The sequence below is a fragment of the Trachymyrmex septentrionalis genome, unplaced genomic scaffold, assembly GCF_001594115.1.
Source record: "Trachymyrmex septentrionalis isolate Tsep2-gDNA-1 unplaced genomic scaffold, Tsep1.0 scaffold14, whole genome shotgun sequence".
Classification (NCBI taxonomy): Eukaryota; Metazoa; Arthropoda; class Insecta; order Hymenoptera; family Formicidae; genus Trachymyrmex; species Trachymyrmex septentrionalis.
The window spans coordinates 3,937,679-3,956,494 of record NW_017304543.1 but is presented as its reverse complement, the minus strand read 5'-3'; the positions used below and the strand labels follow the sequence as shown (position 1 = coordinate 3,956,494).

The following is an 18,816-nucleotide window of genomic DNA, read 5'->3' as shown; positions in this document are numbered from 1 at the left end:
GTCTTTAATAATTTTTTTCTCAAATACTATCAACTTTACAGAAAAACTCTCTCTGTAAGAGATAAGAATTGTTTATTTTTTCTCATAAAGTTCTGAGAATTTTTTCAGAATTTTTTAATATCGTATTTTCTCATAATAAAAATAAGAAGATGCAGTATTAAAAAGTTGATAAAAAATTCTTAGAGTTCTATGAAAAGAAAATAAACAATTTTTATCTCTTATTTTTTTTAGTAAAATTGATAGTATTTGAGAAAAAAATGGAAATTCTCTCTTTCTCTCATTTTTAAAAAAATAATATTGCTGAAATAAACTTTTGGCCCTTCCTCCGGATAAAATCTCTTTGTACACAAGGGTGCAATGCAAATAAACGATAATAAATTGACAATAAATGTTTTTTTAACATTTATATAAACATACAGAATTTTTAGCGCGCGATAGGACTGCAAATTTAAAAATAGATAAGACTGCATTGGAACGAGCGATGTTATTCGCGGAATCGATAAAGTACGAAATAAATTGACGTCTCTTGCGTAGGCTAGAATATAAATATAGGAAGAAAAAAAGTGAACACAAAGTACCGAGGCAACAAGAGTGTCTAACAGCAATGGTGCGACACGTTCAAAGCGACCGCCGATGTTTGAGGATCGTACCGATATTTGCCCAACTTATTTCTCGTAAGCGTTGTTAGCAGACTTTACACTCTCTTTCTCGCCTCACATTCGAACACAAGTCCACACTCATGTGTACGCGTGCGCTGCACACGTATTTTCTCTCACTGGTCGATTGCTGCATACATAATAAACCCTCGTTATTAATATATTATTTTATATCCTTCTTTCTTTCCATTTTCACATCAGATACTAAATAACAAAATTAATTAGGTGTTTTACATCGTTGATATTTATCAATGGTATATTGACAAATATCACCTGCTGTTATGATATTGAAGAATGTAAGTAAAACTTGTCAAGTCATATCTGGGAATTCTCTATAAGAAAAACAAGCAGATGTTGCCTTAAAAAAATATTAAAGATTGAATGTTATGAATATGCGATCATTTACGATAATTGATGTTGTTCTGCGGTTTTTTTCGTTATGTTAATGTCTGAAGAGGGCTCAATCCGGTAGCCGAAACTTGTAACGTTATGTATTATAATTTTACCTTTGTTAATTGAAATATAGTCTTTTGTTAATTTCAAAGAAACGTGTTGACTCTTACTTTGCCCGTTACTTATTATCATTTGGTTTATATAGAAAGAGTCCTTTGATTTGTTACTTATTAAAGATTGATTTAGATATTTCTTGATCGTAATGGGAGATATTAAACACGAGAGATATTAAAACTCATAAGGGTCGGAGGTATCCATCCTTATACGTCGAAGCATTTTTACAATTGTATTTATTATTCAAAAGAGAGATAGATTTTGAATAAATCATAATAGCGAATGTGATATGACGCGTCAAACGTAATTGTGAATGCATGATGCGTCTTCTTTATAGTAAGGGTACGCGTTTTCATATTTATATATATATATACTCTCCGACGATATAATACATATTAATAGATTTTAGACAGACGCATAAATAGATTTTTAGCAATCTATGGATTTTTGAGCGGAGGGCCTAAATTCTTAATTTGAATTCCTAATTTTTTAACTAATTACGAAAAATTTTTGACCATTTTTTTTTTGCGGAGAAGAATAAATTTCGCTAAAATGAAGTAAATACTCGTTTCTAAACTCTTTTTTGTGCACATACTACTAATATACTTTTTATATTATTAAGATACTACTAATAACGCTTTAATGTTTTTCTGAAAATAAAAGAATCAAGGTCTCAGGGTCGAAGTGAAATGGCAAGAGGAGCAGGAGGTTGCTCGTTCGGTTCACGGAGGTCACAGACTGTAGGTGATCTGGCCTGGAGGGTACGAACCCGGAGCATGTAGACCGGAAGTAACGTCACACCCGCGTGGCTCTGAATGCGCATACCGGATGTGTGGCATCGGCTCCCCATCAGAACCATCAACATCACATTCACAATTCCTGCACATCGCCGGCCGCCTCGTCGCACATCGCGTCACATCGCGCGCACCCGCGTCTACGCGCGTCTCTCGCACGCACGCACGCACGCACGCACGCACGCACGCACGCACGCAAGTATATACGTGCGCGCGTATGCCGTCTCTCCCTCTTCTGTGCGCCTGCAGCGATTTTTTTAACAATTTGCGCGGTGAGGCGGTACGAGGATCATAAATTCGAAATCGTATAAACCGTCGTAAAAGATCAGAGATTAATATTTACACGCTCGTAAGGCGATTACTATTGCTGTAAAATTTGTTGATCTACTTAAAGTTGCAATTGTAATCTCGAGGCGTGTTAAACGTCGCGTAGATCTCAGTTTACTGGTATTAGTCTAGAACTATAGATTTTAACAATTTTATAATAAGGATTTTATAATAAGGACACTATAACTTTACCACCTTCGCCATGTATTGTCACACATTCGATGGATGTAAAAGCATGCTTTATAATTTCGTGACGCCTTGTAATTACATGATTTTATGAGGAAAAGGTGATGCGATTATTTTAATTAAGCTCATATGGGCTATGTTTAAGAGTAATCACGAAGGAGTATAATCAAGAGAGTAATGAGAATAACAGAGAGCTGACCTTTAGTTATATTCAGACGGAGTCGTTCCTTTTCCCAAGACGCGAAGGAGGCCTCCAGAGCCTCAGTCATCTTCTTATTGGTCCCAGGTGTTAACGGCGGCACTTGCGCCGGTATATCTAGAAAAAAACGCGAAAAGACATTTAAATATACTTTATATCGTTAAGTATAAGTATACTTTGATCGTGATTGCATTTAGATCCCTTCTCTTTTCCTTTTTCACATCTAACAGACATTGCGGCAGCTTTCTGATCAGATCGATGCGAATTAATTCTCTCTCATCTCTCCCCTTATTCGATGCTTATATTTATGTAAACAAAGATATGAATTTTATCTCTACGTACAAAACAACACTGTTAATAATTCCACATTTGTTAAATCTAATTTTAATATTTCGCGAAAAATTATTGTGGTATGCACTGTAAAATGTAATTAACTTATATATGCGCAGATACCTGAATTTCTCAGAACGAGAATTCCACGCGCACAAATCTGATACAGATCGTGCGTCACAAGGTTCGCGATACATAGGTGGTCGCGATGACGATAAGCACGTAATACATCAATATGTTGATTCCCCCCTACAGAAAGCTATAATAATAATAGTACGGCCTTACTTAAAATAAAGGTGCATCGTGAAACGGATTCGCCGGATCAGCTAAATGAGAGATATAGTAACGTGGTAAGACGGGGAAAAGGAGCTTAAGAGCGCTTAGCCCTCCCAGGCGTATGAGAAGGCGGATTAATATTGCTTCTCACAAGCGAGGTGCGCGTGCAAGCCGCGCGTATACGCCGCACGTGTGCGTGAGCGCGCGCGTTTTACGAGTGCGTACGTGCGTCAGGTGTCGCGCGCACGGCTACCAAGTACGGGGCAACGGCGAAGCGAGCAAAAGCGAAACGAAGGGGGCACACACAGCCTTCTTAGATAGCATCGTCATAAAGAGGGGTGCAACTGCCGCCAGAGCAGGCAGGTGCACCACCGTCGTCGCCGTCGTCGTCGTCGTCGTCGTCGTACGTCGTCGCTGCGCTTGTTCTACGACGTACGCACCGAGGCGAACGAGAGACGGCACTTTACGGCACTCACGCACTATTCTCGCGATATCAGCGGCGAGATATAACGACAGCGCCTCGTCCGTTAGTAATCCATGCGATTGTATTTATATAAGCACGAAGAATTTCAGTTGCCCAGTTTCTATCAGTGCAAATTAACGTCAGTCATCACGGGTTTTTATTTATCACGAAAAGAACGATTTTGCTGAAGCAATATATTAGAAAATTTAATTATTAGATACAATTGGTTTTGTTGAACTGTCAAAATAATGATGTAGGACGCTAAAAATTTCTTTGTATTATTATTCGAATTAGGATTATATTATCTTAATGGTTCCAACAAAAATTATTTTCGTGTCTGTTACTCAGTTAAATTTTTCGATACTTTAGCAAAATCGTGCTTTCCACGTGCTTATTTCCTAGTTCTAAGAATTAGAAAAAGATAAGGAATAAATTAAAGCACATTTAATTACAGTTAATTTACATTGATAGAAATACGTATCAGGCATTCTAATCTGTTCTAGATGCGTCAATAGTGGAATACAAGGAACAACGCGTTAAAGAGATTATTTTCTGTCAATAATTTGGTAAACGGAAACCCGGTTCCAAATAAAATGTCGTTTAAGAAAGCTAAAAGTTTTCAGTTTATGGAAGATTTTAATGGGGCAAGCTTGTATTTTTGATCGTCGAAATTGTCGCCTGTCCGCGTAAGGATAGCCCCAAAGATAGGCTCTCGCTGACGCTGTTCAAATGCGTGACGAACGTGCGAGCGGTGCGTCTCGTACGCGAGGCGATCTATTGAAAATTCACGCGCCAACGGCGCAACCGCGGCCACGCGATTGGAATTTCAAAGGAGCGAAGTTTCGCAGGAATGACGTTTGCGGCTCTACTCTGTCGCTCGCGCGGACGCTGCGTATAATCGACTCGCGGCTCACGATATTGCGCGCTTCGGATTATGCATTTCGATTATTAAATATTTATTTCCATTGTTAATGAGAACAGGGCTCGGTCTTATTTCAAATAAATTTATTTAAAGTATATATATTTTAAATAAAAAAAATTTAAACAGTTATTTAGTATTTATTATTTAAAATCACTTCTTTTTGGAACCTATTTCTTATTTAATATTTCAAATAAGTTTTGGGACTTATTTTATATTTTTTTATTTTAAATAAATTGTATCAGTTTTTTATCAATTGCAAATTTTAAGACTCCTACGATTTTATATTTTAAATAAGTTTCTGGAACTTATTTTATATTTTTTATTTTAAATAAGTCATATCAGTTATTTTACCGAGCCCTGTTAACGAATAAATTGAATCCCCTCTTTGCATCGAAAAATAAAAAAAACGCACGTTTCCTTAAGGATGATAGTGAAACATTTCGCTTCAAAAATATATCATGAAAAAAGCCCTCTTTTTAAAAGACGCACAGAACAAATATTTTATCGAAGTCTCCTATATAATATAAAAATTCAACTAGACACAGATGTAGGCCTAAGAATAATTTTGTTGGAGTAATTATCATTAAGATAATTACGTAGGAATCTCAAGCATGCTGAATAATACAGCAAAAAATTTTGACGTTCTACCAACCAATTTGACGGTTTAATAAAATTATTTTCAAATTTGTATGTAGCTGAATTTTTGGGTACTTGAGCAAAACCAATCTTTCTGTGCGTTATTCAGAAAATACGAAAATGATTAACATGATAATTTATAATAATGTAATAATTATTTGATAAAGTTCAAAATAATTATCTTGACGGTAAGGGAAAATTTATCCCGGATTAGATAACGTATTGCGATGTAGAAAAAAAAAAATAAATCCGGGATTTAAGTGTGTAAAAATCCAAACTTAATTACATACTGAGCTTAATTCTAGGTATCAGTAGCGTTGATTTTACAAATAGAACGCATTCTATAGTATGTATCGAGTTTTTTTTATATTATATTGCTACATCGCGTTATAAATCAGAGTGGCCAGCATCTGTAGTGTATCATTTGTAGCCTGAATGTAACGGAGAGATCGCGATACCGCGATACGTTCGCTGGCAGGTGCTGCGAGTTGATGCATCGCGGATTAACAAGTTTCCATTTTTTTTTCTTCTTCGTTTTTCTTTATAAAAAGTATTTGGCTTACCGATCGAATCGATCGATCCGAGTTAGACGGAGCGCGATCCTTTTTACTTAATCGAAATGGAAATTTAAAATACTCGAAGCCCGCGACCCAAGTGGCATTTGACCCTCGGACACGTTCAACATAAATTTGCATAGCTTGCGCGGCGCAATAACCAAGTTATATACCTTCTTCAAGTAATTAATGCCAGCCGATAAAATTATTTTTCTTATCCGATAACCTTAGTTAAACCTTAAAGTACACATTTATAGTCAGGAATAATTAGATACGCTTAATTAGATGTGCTCTGCAGATTATACGAGAAACTTGTAGAAAAAAAGAAGAAGTAATTATGAATATATGTTGTTTGTTAATTTATCGGAAATAAAAACTTCTGTCTCAAGTTTCAGAAAAGAACAATGAGCTTTTGAATGTCTCTCTCTCTCTCTCTCTCTCTCTCTCTCTCTCTCTCTCAATCTTGTAAAGTTTTTTATAAGAATAATACGAAACATAAAAGACAGAATAGTAATTCATAGGTATATATTATGAGACGTATCGTTCATAAACGGTTATTACAAAATCCACTAAAGGTATGGAAAGTATGTAGTTATAGTTGTCCCGTTTCTGCAACTGCTATTTCTTTCACTTACAAAAAACAAATTATTGCTCGAAATATTTGACATTCCAAAATTACTGTTCTTATATTTTATATATCTCTTTTACTTGCGTTAAAACTGCGAAATTGCATTTACTTTCTCTCTTAATTATCACTCAACTATTATTTTCTTATCTATTATATTTTTTCAAGTCATTAAATGATTATTAGCAATTTTAATATTTTTAATCATTCCTAATTTTATAGTATCTCGGATTATTCATTTATTATTTATATGATTTATTGATTTACATATGTATTAAATTTATACAATGGCGTGCAAGTCTCCGGCCAGTGACATTTTGTACTCTTATTTATAAAAAACAAAAAAAAAAAGCCTAATATGAACTTTAACCATTATCAGGTGTTAGTACAAGATGTGGGTAACGAAATCTTGTACTAACACCTGATAATTAAAATTTTATCAGGCTTTTTTTTTTATAATCACTGGCCGGAAACTTTTATACGCCACCGTATATAATAATCGCTACATATTTCATTGATGCTAATGAAATCGTTTTATGTAAAAAATAATAATAAAATAATAAAATGGATATTATAAATTAAAAGAATAACGATTGCTACGAATTCTGCGGTTTTTTTAAAAAGAGGATAATCAAGTCGAATGAACGTTCTATGAAAGCAGCTCCAAACCCAAGCTTCGCGGTTGTTTATAAGGAGATTTTTTTTTCTCTCGTCCATCTGGAATATGCTAGGGTGAATGTGTAACCTTCACGAGTATAGCCGACACGAGGCACGTGCTACCAACGTCTTCTGGCTTATCCCTCTTTCCTCTACACCTCAAGAATACTCGGCAACCAAACAACTGCGGCAGCTGTTCTGAGCAAACTGCGCGAGAGGAATACGTCTCCAAATTCGTCTGTCGTTCTTATATTCCACGCTGTCGAAAATTATTATTCTTCGTAATAACGTACTGATGCTTGAAGAAACGATATCGACGAAAGCAATGATTGTTTTGCGAAGCAAAAAAAAAAAGGAAAGAATAAAATAAAAAATATATATATATTTCTTATAAAATTCTGACCGTAAAACCAAAATTATTGTACCTATTTGTTTTACGTAACGATCTATGCGTGATAGATTGAAAAATTCAACGTAACAATTCATCGATCGTAATTTAAAAAACAACTTGGGACGTCAGACTGTCAAATCATGATGTCGAGTTTTTCGTCAAGTAGAAGTTTCGGGCTTAAACTTCGCTAACGTACGTTAAGACTGGCAGAAATTAAAATTGAATGATCGTGAAGTGAATTAGAAGTCGGAGAGACCACAACACGACATCCGTTGTACATTGCACTATACACCGAACCATGTACAAGCGCAAGTACGAGCACGTGTTAGTATCGGCGTGCCACCAGCCCGCCTTTCCGTGGTATACACCTGTTGCTCCGGTCGGTGGCTCGCCCGCGCTCGTTTGGTTTCATCCATCGCATCGGCTCGCATCGGCGTGACTAGGCTGTAAGGCCATTCATCCCGTATAAGAAGAGCCCTCGGAGAAGAACGCAGAGTTCTCTGTGCCCTCCTAAGGCGTACAAATGCGACGCGACCGAGTCGGACAGGCGTATTATCCGCATGCAGTGTCTAAATTATACTCGATCATTGCGAGGCATGTACTTGTAAATAAAGGACTTTTACGGTAAAGTCGAGCGGCGATTCTTACGATGACACTTTTATAAAAAAAAAAAAAAATTACTCTCAATCGAAAGAACATGAAATTGAGCATGAAAAATTTATAAGAGACTCGGACTAAAATTAATTTTATTTTCATTTATATTTGTGCTGATGTACTTTACGTATATTTTGTAGCATTCCTCTAAAGAAGATATTAATTTAACTTTGTGATTTTTGTGTGTGTGTGTGTGTGTGTGTGTGTAAAATTTATCAAAGCAAAGATAAGAGAGGTTAAACAAAAAAATATTTCCCTGCAGAGTAAAACCTTTCCTTATCGTGATACGTTTATCGAGATCAGAACTACGACTTAACTTAATTATCAATAGAACGAAAGCAATTAATTTTCATAATGCGTAGCTGGGCAAACGTACTGAAAACGGAGTGCTTTGTGTCTCGATTCGATAGCGAGCGTCAGTGATTCAGGATACGTTATCATAACCGCGAATTATCATACACGAGGTGGCGGGCGGGACAAACCGAGATTATCAGCTCATTGAGGGTCTGAAAAATTCAAGGAGAGGTACTTAGGACTGGCGATGGTAATCCCCCGACGAGATATCACAATCGCAAAACGGTCGGTTGCCGGTACTGATAAATCGCCGGGCGCTAGGAATGGGGGAGAAGGAAAGAGTCCTCCTTGTTGTACGCGGCAGTTGATAGCGCGCGATGGTAACGAGCGGTAGCGTCATTGTTAACCGACGATTATCGCGAAACCGCGTGTTTCGCCGAGATAACACGGGCAGAATTCCATAATTAGTCGTAAGTAATCTTCGCGCAATTTACCATCGTTGTCCGTGCCAATTAATTCGCGCACCCAACTACGCGTTGCTGAATAAAAATGATTCGACGTCGCAAGAAGTATAGAAATTGTTTAATAATTTTTCTTCAAAAACTCGACCCTATTCTCACACGCAGAATTTCTCAGCAATACGCACAAAAATTGAAATACTATAAAATTTAAATGTAAATATTAAAATGACATAAATAACTAGTTGGAATAAAAATTTAAAAATATTTAAATGCAAATACCATTAAAATAAAATTAACTTTGGATTAATTCAAAAATAAGATTTAATTACATATACATATGTATACAGGGTGTCCTGTAAGAGCTTTGCCAAGAGCTTTTGGGTAGATAGAGAGGATTAAACAAGATATTAATTACTAAAAATTGCTAGTCTTTAATAATTTTTTACTCAAATACGAAAAATCAGAAAAATTGCAAGAGACAAAAATCATTTATTTTCTCCTCATAGAACTCTGAGAATCTTTTTTCAGAATTTTTTATCAACTTTTTAGACGCATTTTCTTATTTGTATCAATACATGAGAAAATACGGTATTAAAAAATTCTGAAAAAATTCTCAAAACTTTATGAAAAGAAAATAAACAATTTTTGTCTCTCGTTGTTTTTTCGTAAAATTGATAGTATTTGAATAAATTTAAAAAATTATTAAAAACAAACATTCAGCGATTATTAGTAATTAATATCTCGTTAACTATTGCAAAAATTGCAAAATGGTAGAGGACTTTTCGACTCAGTTTAGTCTGTTGTATCTACACAAAAGCAAATTGGCAAAAACTTACGGAACACCCTGTGTATAAAAGTAATTTGCAAGAAAATTCGGAAACTTCTTACAAATTATATATGAAATAATGAAAATATATTACTATAATGGAACAATTAAAAACACACTGCTTTAAATAAATACAAATAAAATGACTCACCAAAAAAATATATGGTTAAAAGTGTAATTCAGAAAAATGAAAATCAGAAAATTCTAATTACATAAATCAGGATTGTAGCTATTTTAACTAGAAAATTTTCTGTTTATCTTTACCGGAAAATTTTTTGATTAAATTTACTAAAATTCGAGTTAAGATAATCAAAATTCTGATTAATATAATCAAAATTTCTGGTTTGTCCATTTTTTCAACCAAAGTCTCAGTGATAAGAAATATGATTAGAAATAATCTAAAAGACAATTATATCGTAAAGTCCCAAGAGATAAGCTCTTTTTTCTCTGTCTAAATGTCACTGAAAATTGTACTATATACGCAGAACACATTTTTCATAAACTTCGAGATGAGAGAAACGGTTCTGCGTGACAGGCGCCATTGTCACACTCCGATTATCGCGGAGTGTTTTGCCGAGATATGGCCAAACTGAGATAAAATATGTGATAAAAGACTTTGACTTCCTGGCCGGCCGGCAACTCAAGTAATACTCTAGCAACATTTTGGTTAATCATGCATATATAAAACAAGTTAACACGCTCATAGCATTTCATCGCATCGTGGACCGCGAACCAATTACTGTTCTACAACTGATTAGTTACTCCTCTCGTGCACGCTGTCAGATTCCGTGAAACTATTTATATCAGGCTTTTATCGTTACTTTTTTTTCCTAGGAAAACCACATCTCCCCGGTCCCCTCCCCCTTAATAGTCGACCGTTGTTACGTACCGTTGCCATTCGTACTCGCAAATGCATCGTCGTCGTGACCGACATAGCCGCCTGTGAACTATAATAACTACGCAAATGTGATTCCGATTACGTGTGAAAGTCGTATAAAACCAATGCAAAATCCATTGCGCTGTGAAATCAATATAAAACCAATGTAAGACCAATATTGCGTTGTGAAACTGGTGTAAAAGCAACGCGAAACCAATATTGTGTAGAAGTTGTTCTACAACATTTGAGAGTTGGCCTAATTTGTTATGTTCAGCATTCCATTTTAAATTGAAAATATAAATAAGCGTATTTTTGTATGTATGTATAAGTGTGTTTTTGTAATAATTACATCAATTTCAAATGTCAAAAAAATCAGACGTTGGATTCAATTCGCAGTGAACAATTGCAAATTACTGTTGCTTTTAATTTTACTATCTAATAACCATATGAAGCTAATCAAAATTTATTGAACTTAATGTTTAATATTGAAAAGTACAATGTTTCTCTTATTGTTAGTTTGGTCTATTTGATGTCTAGAAGAGAAAGTGCGCCACTTTGGACTTCATACATCAGATTTTACGAGTGTTTGAGGGAGCTAAACAGTCATTATTTTGAAACCGGAACCAAGATAACGTTCTGCAGTTGTTCACAACACATCTTCGCCAGATGCGAGACTTTTTGATGTATATATATATATATATAGAGCTACAATTGGGTCAAGTCATTTGCTGCTCACTGCTGTGAACAAATACACATACAAACGGACACGCGCGTCATCTTTCATTCATGTCGCAAAGATTTTCTTACAACCTAGGAATCCTTTCAGAAATACTTTGTACATGGAGAGAATTTTGTTTTACTTCGAAAATATGGTAGTTATAATACAATACAATATTTTAAGGATTCTTACACTATACTTTAGTAAAATTAATCAAACTTATTTTATACTTTATTGTAGTTTTATTAATGAATGAGATAGATTTACATTAAAATTCTTGAAAATATAATGCTGTCCCACTATCATATTTTCAGGGCAAACTCTAAAAAAAAATTCTTTCTGTGTAAGTTAGTGACAATTAATATACATATGCGGAAGTTATTTAGTCTATTAAAAAAGCACTAAAATCTACACTAAAACAAAATCTTAATTTCAAAGAAATATTTCTTTACTTGTATTAAAAAAAAATTATTTCTCTGGATTAATGAAAATTTCTTTGAAAATAAGATATTGTGATATTTCCAAAGAAATTTTCATTGATCCAAGGAAATAATTTTTTCGAACGAGCAAAGAAATGTTTCTTTGAAATTAAGATTTTTTTTTTCTTCAGTGTATCATTAATTTTTTTCCGCTACGTGAGTGTTTTATAATAAATACAAATTACAATATTTAAATAGTAAGTTATATTGTATTTGTAAAAAGTATATATATCACGGCAAATGTAGTTTGAATTACGAATTATTTGCGGAATCGAGACCCACGAATAAACGCCAACGATCAAAACTGGATCGATATGAAATTGCTCGGGGTAATCAGTTCGGGATATGATTGACTGACTTTGAAATACGTGCGGATATTTATAGAAGGGCATTGGGGATGTGTAATGTCTCGTTTTATGGTTTTTACTTCGATGCGTGCGCGCCCAGTGCCATGAATATTCGCCGAGGCGCTATTGCGACTGGATTTTCATTGCGCAATTCGTATAATCGTATAAGTTGCATAATTCACACAATTACAGAATCAATGAAAAGAAATCAGCTACATTATATAGTTCACGTGCTGCACGGAATGTATACAAAAAGATTGATTTGTGTTACACGACGTTCTAGAACTCAATCGTCGATTATTATTAATGACTTTGTGTGTGATTTATAAATAAAAAAAAATCATAATTATTAAAAATTTCATTTTCTTAACTTCAATGATAAAAGACTCGTTATGCTAAATAATTTTCTCGATTCTTCTAAGTAAATAATTTGCTTGACGTAACAGTCGAACGGGAAACAACTTGTTTTCTAGTGTATGTAATGCGGCGTACAATTCGTACGCGTGTCAGTCGAAAGCAATGACGGCGCGCTACAACGCAATGCTTATGTCATTGTACTGACAATGAAAGTTAGAATCACTGTCTGTAGCGTCCGTGTAATCTTGCTACTTCCACGAAATGAATTATGGAAATACTGCATTAGTTGCCTGCACTATGCCTCGGTGCGTCGCGCCATGGCGTGCCGCGCCACAAAGTGTCCACTTTCTCATTTCGCGCAATTATAAGTAATCCCATTTAACGCGCTCGCTTAAGCGGATCAACTTTATAACGTGTAACAAATGTTGCAGACGATATATTTCAGATGACCGTAATTGACATAATGAATTTCGAATTCTGAAGTCCCCAGATATAATTCAAATTGCGACATCTTTCGTAACTTTAACAATTAATTTCTCCAATTATATCTATCCGCTTTGTGTCCAGATTATTAAAATAAGACACATTTAAAAAATTTGCATTTACGATTTCCTTTAGCTAGGATATTGTTTCTCCAAACGTAGACTTTGTGAGAAAAGTGTGATGGAGAGAAACATGCCAAATTATTCTTTAAAGAAGAGTCTTTTAACCTATAAACTACTTACAGCACAGAATGTAAGTATTCAGCTTAATGCCAACTAAGTTCTCGGAATATCTTTTAATACTACGCAAGCTTCATTCGAATTAAACAACCGTTATAGAAATATTCTTCTTTATGGGTTTCGTTAAAATCATGACAATAGCTCCGGTACAAAAAAAGGTACGGTGAGTCGTTATCGTAGCTATTAAAAGTAGAAAAATACTTTAGCAGCAATTCAACCGATAATTATTTAGTGTCGTAAAATTTATAATCAAGCAACAATCGATATAAATATTTCGATTAAATAACGTTAAAAATAAGAGTATTACTCTCTAAATCTGAATCAGTGGATAGTCACTAATTAGTGGCATACTTTGCACTAATAATCAGTGAAGTTCAACTAAAAAAGGAAGAATGTTTGAGCATTATATAACTAAAATACTAATATTTGCACGTTAATTTCAATCTTCCAATACCATATTCATTGAATTTAAGCACTAAAACAAGGTTATTTCGATCACACAATAAAGATTAGCTAGGTTATGAATCTCACATTTAATCCACTGATTATCAGTGGCATACTTGGCACTGATATCAGTGATTATCCACTGATTCAGATTTAGAGAGTGTAGTTTTCGTTTGATAAAAAAGTGTACATAATTTTCATTATATTTCCAAATTTTTATATGTCGAGTCAACTGAAAGAAATACGTCACAAGAACCCTGAGTTAAGATATATCGATGTAACGAATGGAAGTGAAAGGACATCGTGATTAAGAAGCATTAATATTTAAATTCACTTCGAACTTCAAGTGTTTCCCTTTTTTTTGATATATTTACTTGCAACTCGAAAGTTACGTAAATGATTGAGAACAAAAAAAAAATCCGATTCGCTCCGGACGATCCCAAGTGTTTTGCTCGAGAAGTCGATGCCCTCAACGAACAAAATGAGTGCACCGTTTTTGTTTTTTCCCCGCGATACCGCGCGGTTAATCCTCGCTCATTATATACCCGTGTTGTATATTACTCTCCTGCAAACTTGATCGAATCGGTCTTCGAACATATCATAGAATATCCGCGTAGCCGCGCGATCATTTTCCACTGCACTGTCAATATTAATCCAATATACGAATACCAGAAATACTTTGAATAGTAAGAGCTCTACTTGCGATATCTGCAACGAAGAAAACGGATCAAGCAGTTGGCTCAAAACCGGTTGCCAGGAAGTATCGTCGAATAGCAGCAGCAACTACTCGCTCGACAGATCCCCTACTTAAGGATCGCTCACAGGAGGCCGATAAGAAACTGCACGACTGTACGAACTCTTGGACAACAAGCCTTGTAGGCAGAATACATTTTTTTTGGAGTATTTCAATAAATCTATACTCGCGAAAAATTTTTTCCAACTAGAAAAAAAAAAATAATGAAAATTTTCTACACAAAAACGACTGCTAAAACTTGAAAGACACTACGATTACACGCTTTCCAATCTTATTATTTTTATAACATAAAATAGTATAATGTCACACGTTAATTGCACATTTTTTACGCGGAGAGAGCTGTTTACCATGAAATATTCCTGTTCTTGTATGTAACGTGAGATTTGTAACTTTGAGATTAATGTGCTAGAATGTTAATTATTACTTGATACAAAAATCGTACAAAATTGTTGATTGGCTTATGTAATAACAAAAATAATAAATTAAAAATTTCTAAATAAACTTCGCCCTATGTCAACCTTGATTAACCGATATATCCCGTTGCAATAAGTGAAAATCTCCCAATAGCGAGTCCTCCCAACTGCAGGAAGTGCGTTCGAGCAGTACGGATTATGTTCGCGCGCGAGCAGCGTCGATGACATCTGCTACAATCTGTCGGGAACTAAGTCACGTTTGCGTTAATCACGTTGGCACGATCACGGCGTCTCCAATGTCAGAGTCAGGGTTAGTCTTCATTTCCGGAAGTGGGACTCGCGCGCATGGCCTGCACAGACCAAATTTATGTACCATCCTCTAATTACCATTGCAGACTGCACGAATAAGTGAGTGTCTGCTAAATCTGCATACCGTAGATATTCTTTTCTACATTTTGCAGACGAATTTTACTTAATAATAAAACAATAATAATAATATAAGCTAATTGTAATTTTTTAATAATATTTCTTTAATAAAATGTTAATAAAAAATGCAAGTTTTTTTATCAGTATCTTTCGTTTTCTTCTAGCACTTTAATACTATTATTACTACTTATACGTTATAATTAATTACTTAAATACTAAAAAAAACCTATATTTATATATATATATATATACTTAGGTTTATTTATCAGTTAATAGTTCTGTAGCTAAAGTTTCTCTTAAGTAAAGTTATACAGATATATAAAAAATATACTTGAATTTTCAATGACAATAATTTCTCACGCTAAAAATGAAATTTTCTGTCATTTCATTTTTATAGAATATATTAATTTTGTTGTTCTCATAGTTAGAATTAATCTCATTTTTCCCATTGTGCACTTTGGCATTACTACAAATTGTGAATACACAAAAGATCAATGAGTCTAATTTAATTTGTTGAATACCGTAAAAATCTTATATTACATTTATCAATAAATGTTACGATTTTTATTCCGTTTCATTTAATTTTGTTGACGCGATACGTTATTTATTATTATTATCGCTAATGCTAATCATTTTCGCAATTGAGTTTCAATATCGATCGTATTCAATATGTAATAAAATAAAAAGGGTAAGCACAGATAATGACTTGAAATCGCTTAATTCTACAGTGGAACTCTTACGGCTATCAACGAACCCTCAAAATCATTATATTAAATGCTTTACGCTTCATTACACCTTGTTGCAACGAGACAAACGTAAGGTAACTACAGATAGTTCTGTCCCTGAGATTCTTACCTCTGGACCTGCCAAAGGACTTCATGGCCTTGATTCCCATTCCGGCATAAGTGTCGCCGCCGTAATCAACGTACATGAGTGCCGATCTTGTGTAATCACTGCACATGCACGTAGTCCAGGATCATCAGTGTCATTCGTTCGTTTTTCTTTTATATTTCACTACCAAACTCATATTCCCTTTCGTTCCTTCTCTCCCGACGTTTCTCGAGGTGCGGAAACTCGTCGTTCGCAGTGAGAGATCATCTAAGTCGCAGGTGCACCATCGAAGATTAAAAGTTGGCTCGCTCAGTTCCACGTGTATGGCGTTGAACTTGATCCCACACACAGCGCCGATGATCACATGCCGATCGATCTATCGTCGGTTCAGCCTTTGAGACGAAGAGTCCTGATTGTCTATCCCATAATGCACATGTCCTCCGACGTATAGAGAGGAGAGAATTCCTATCGAAGAACCGACCGGCGTCATTGGCAAATCACTTTGCGACGAGTACACTTTTCGTGACGCAGGGACAAGGCACCGCTACTCGAAACGATGAACGATCGTTCGGTGCCATCGAGATCATCAATTGTTGACACACAGCGTCACGGTGTAGCGACGGAACGTAACACAAACTAACCGCTGGCCGCTGACAGTTTGAAGTTGTCAATGACGACGGGCTGGAACTCGGCGAGGGGCAGTCACGTTGCGAGAAGATCGAGATAAGAATCCGGGAGCTTCGACGAGGCGCGCCACTCCGGTCGGGCGGACTCGGAGCACAGCGTGTGTTTCCACCATGTGTTTGCTATCAATTCATAACTGCGACCCACACGGGTTATTTCCGAATACCTGCTTGCGCAACCGCTCGTTGCTCTGGGACGTCGCAGTAGGAGGGGGAGGACAGGGGACGGAGTAGCGGCGTGGCGAGATAGAGCCAACTTCACACGATGGAGGGAGCGAGAGTCCGAAAATATGAAACGTCGCCCGGTCCGTCAGAGAGACGGAAATGCGGCCCGCTCCGTTTCGCGTTTTCTTTCCCCCCTCCCTCCTCTCACCCCTCCCCCTCCCCGTTCGCTTTATCACGTATTCGGGACGTGGTCTCCCGTTCGTGGACCGGGAGATCACCCTCGATCGCGTTTCACCAAGCGCGAGATCGCTACCTGCGAGATCTCGACGAGACGACGCCGATCTCGTAGCGCGTTGCGGCACTTGACGACACGCTCTCGAGGGAGCTCGCACACGCGAGACCGGAGACGGCGCGCACTGAACGAGAGAGGCCGAGAGGCCGAGAGAGCGCACGATGCACGTATCCCCGCGCTACGTCACGGACGCTCCTCGTACTCGGGACCGTACCGCGTCCCGTGTGTGTTGTGTACCGCGCGGCTCGAGGATCGAGGTGATCCGCCGCCCCGGCTGCAAAACGATCTTTCCTTCGGCGCCACCGGAGTTCGAGTTCGTTAAGTCGAAGCGCCACTGTCGGGCACGTATATACGACCGTGTTCCGCAGGTAAGTGCGTACGCGTCGGGAGAAAGAGAGAGAGAGAGAGAGCTAGAACGAGAGAGGGAGAATGAGAAAACGAGGAGCAGAAACTCCAAAGAAGATGAAGAAGAAGAGGCAGAGGAGAGCAAAGGTGCAGGAGAAAAGTAGAAGATCCGAAGCGGGAAGGGAAGTGGAGAGCAAGAGAAGGGGGATCGAGCGTCGTGAAGAACTTTTCTCTCTCTCTCTCTCTCTCTCGGAGAAGGGATGCGTCTCCGATCGCGTCTTACGTATTCGCGAGGCCGGCCAAGATTTCACGGGCGTCGACGGGGTCCAGCGAAGGGGAGAGGGGACGACTACGTCAGTGGTACCGATTCAAGATTCGTTTCACACGACTCACTCAGGTGAACACGCGAGTTTTGCGGGGAACCGTATTCGGGGGAGGGGGGGGTGGGAAGGGGGGAGCCGCAAAACGGTGCGGTAGAACGCGAGTAAAGGCGTCGAAGACGCTTTCTTCGCACGCTACGGGGAACCGAGGGTTCCCGCTACGGGAGGGGAAGAGAGGGAGACGAACAGGAGTAAGACGATCGGCGAGTTCTCTTCATCGTGACTCCGGTGTCACGGATGGCTAAGTCGCATGACAGTCGCGCTATGTGTATGTAACGTGCGCTCGCGTGGATGTCAGGAGGTGGGGAGAGGGTGAGAGGGGGAGGGGGAGGGAGCGAGGCGTAAGAACGAAAGATGAGGACGCGCGAAGGAGACGGGCGGCGAGGGACTTTGGTTTATTATAGGGGAAGCATGCCGTAGATCAGCAACTCCGAAGAGAGAGAGAGAGAGAGAGAGAGAGAGAGAGAGAGAGAGAGAGAGAAAGAGAGGTGTACAGGGTTCGGAAGCGGAGGTGAAAAGAAGATCGAGCCGAATTATGCGAAAAGAGACGTAGGAGATTCTTAATATACGTGGGCCAGAGGACACGTAAGAGTAGCGATATTTTCAGCTGAATGGAACCGAGGGGTAGGGAAAAACGCCTTAAGCAGGCGCGAATACAGAGTGCAATCCGAAAATAGGACTAACCGAGCTGTTTTGCGAAGGTAAAAACGTAAAATCACATCACGGAAAGAGTAACGCGAGCGGCGTGGGTCATCCGTGAAGAAGATACCCAGGTGGAATTAACGGAGTGATGGAGACAGAAAAGGAAAAAGAGAGAGAGGGATT

At 37.4% G+C, this 18,816-nt stretch overlaps 1 protein-coding gene across 5 annotated transcripts in view; it reads right to left on the bottom strand.

The window, feature by feature from the left end:
- Positions 1 to 18,816, bottom strand: part of LOC108745624 (ETS-like protein pointed) — a 120,830-nt gene that overhangs the window by 35,066 nt on the left and 66,948 nt on the right. For 3 of the 5 annotated variants that reach the window (XM_018481895.1, XM_018481897.1, XM_018481896.1), the window contains exon 4: positions 2,670 to 2,786. In XM_018481895.1, coding sequence (XP_018337397.1) covers positions 2,670 to 2,786 — 117 coding nt within the window. Of the gene's footprint in view, positions 1 to 2,669; positions 2,787 to 16,150; positions 16,947 to 18,816 lie in introns of all 5 variants that reach the window. The other 2 variants (XM_018481898.1, XM_018481899.1) reach the window with 1 other exon arrangement.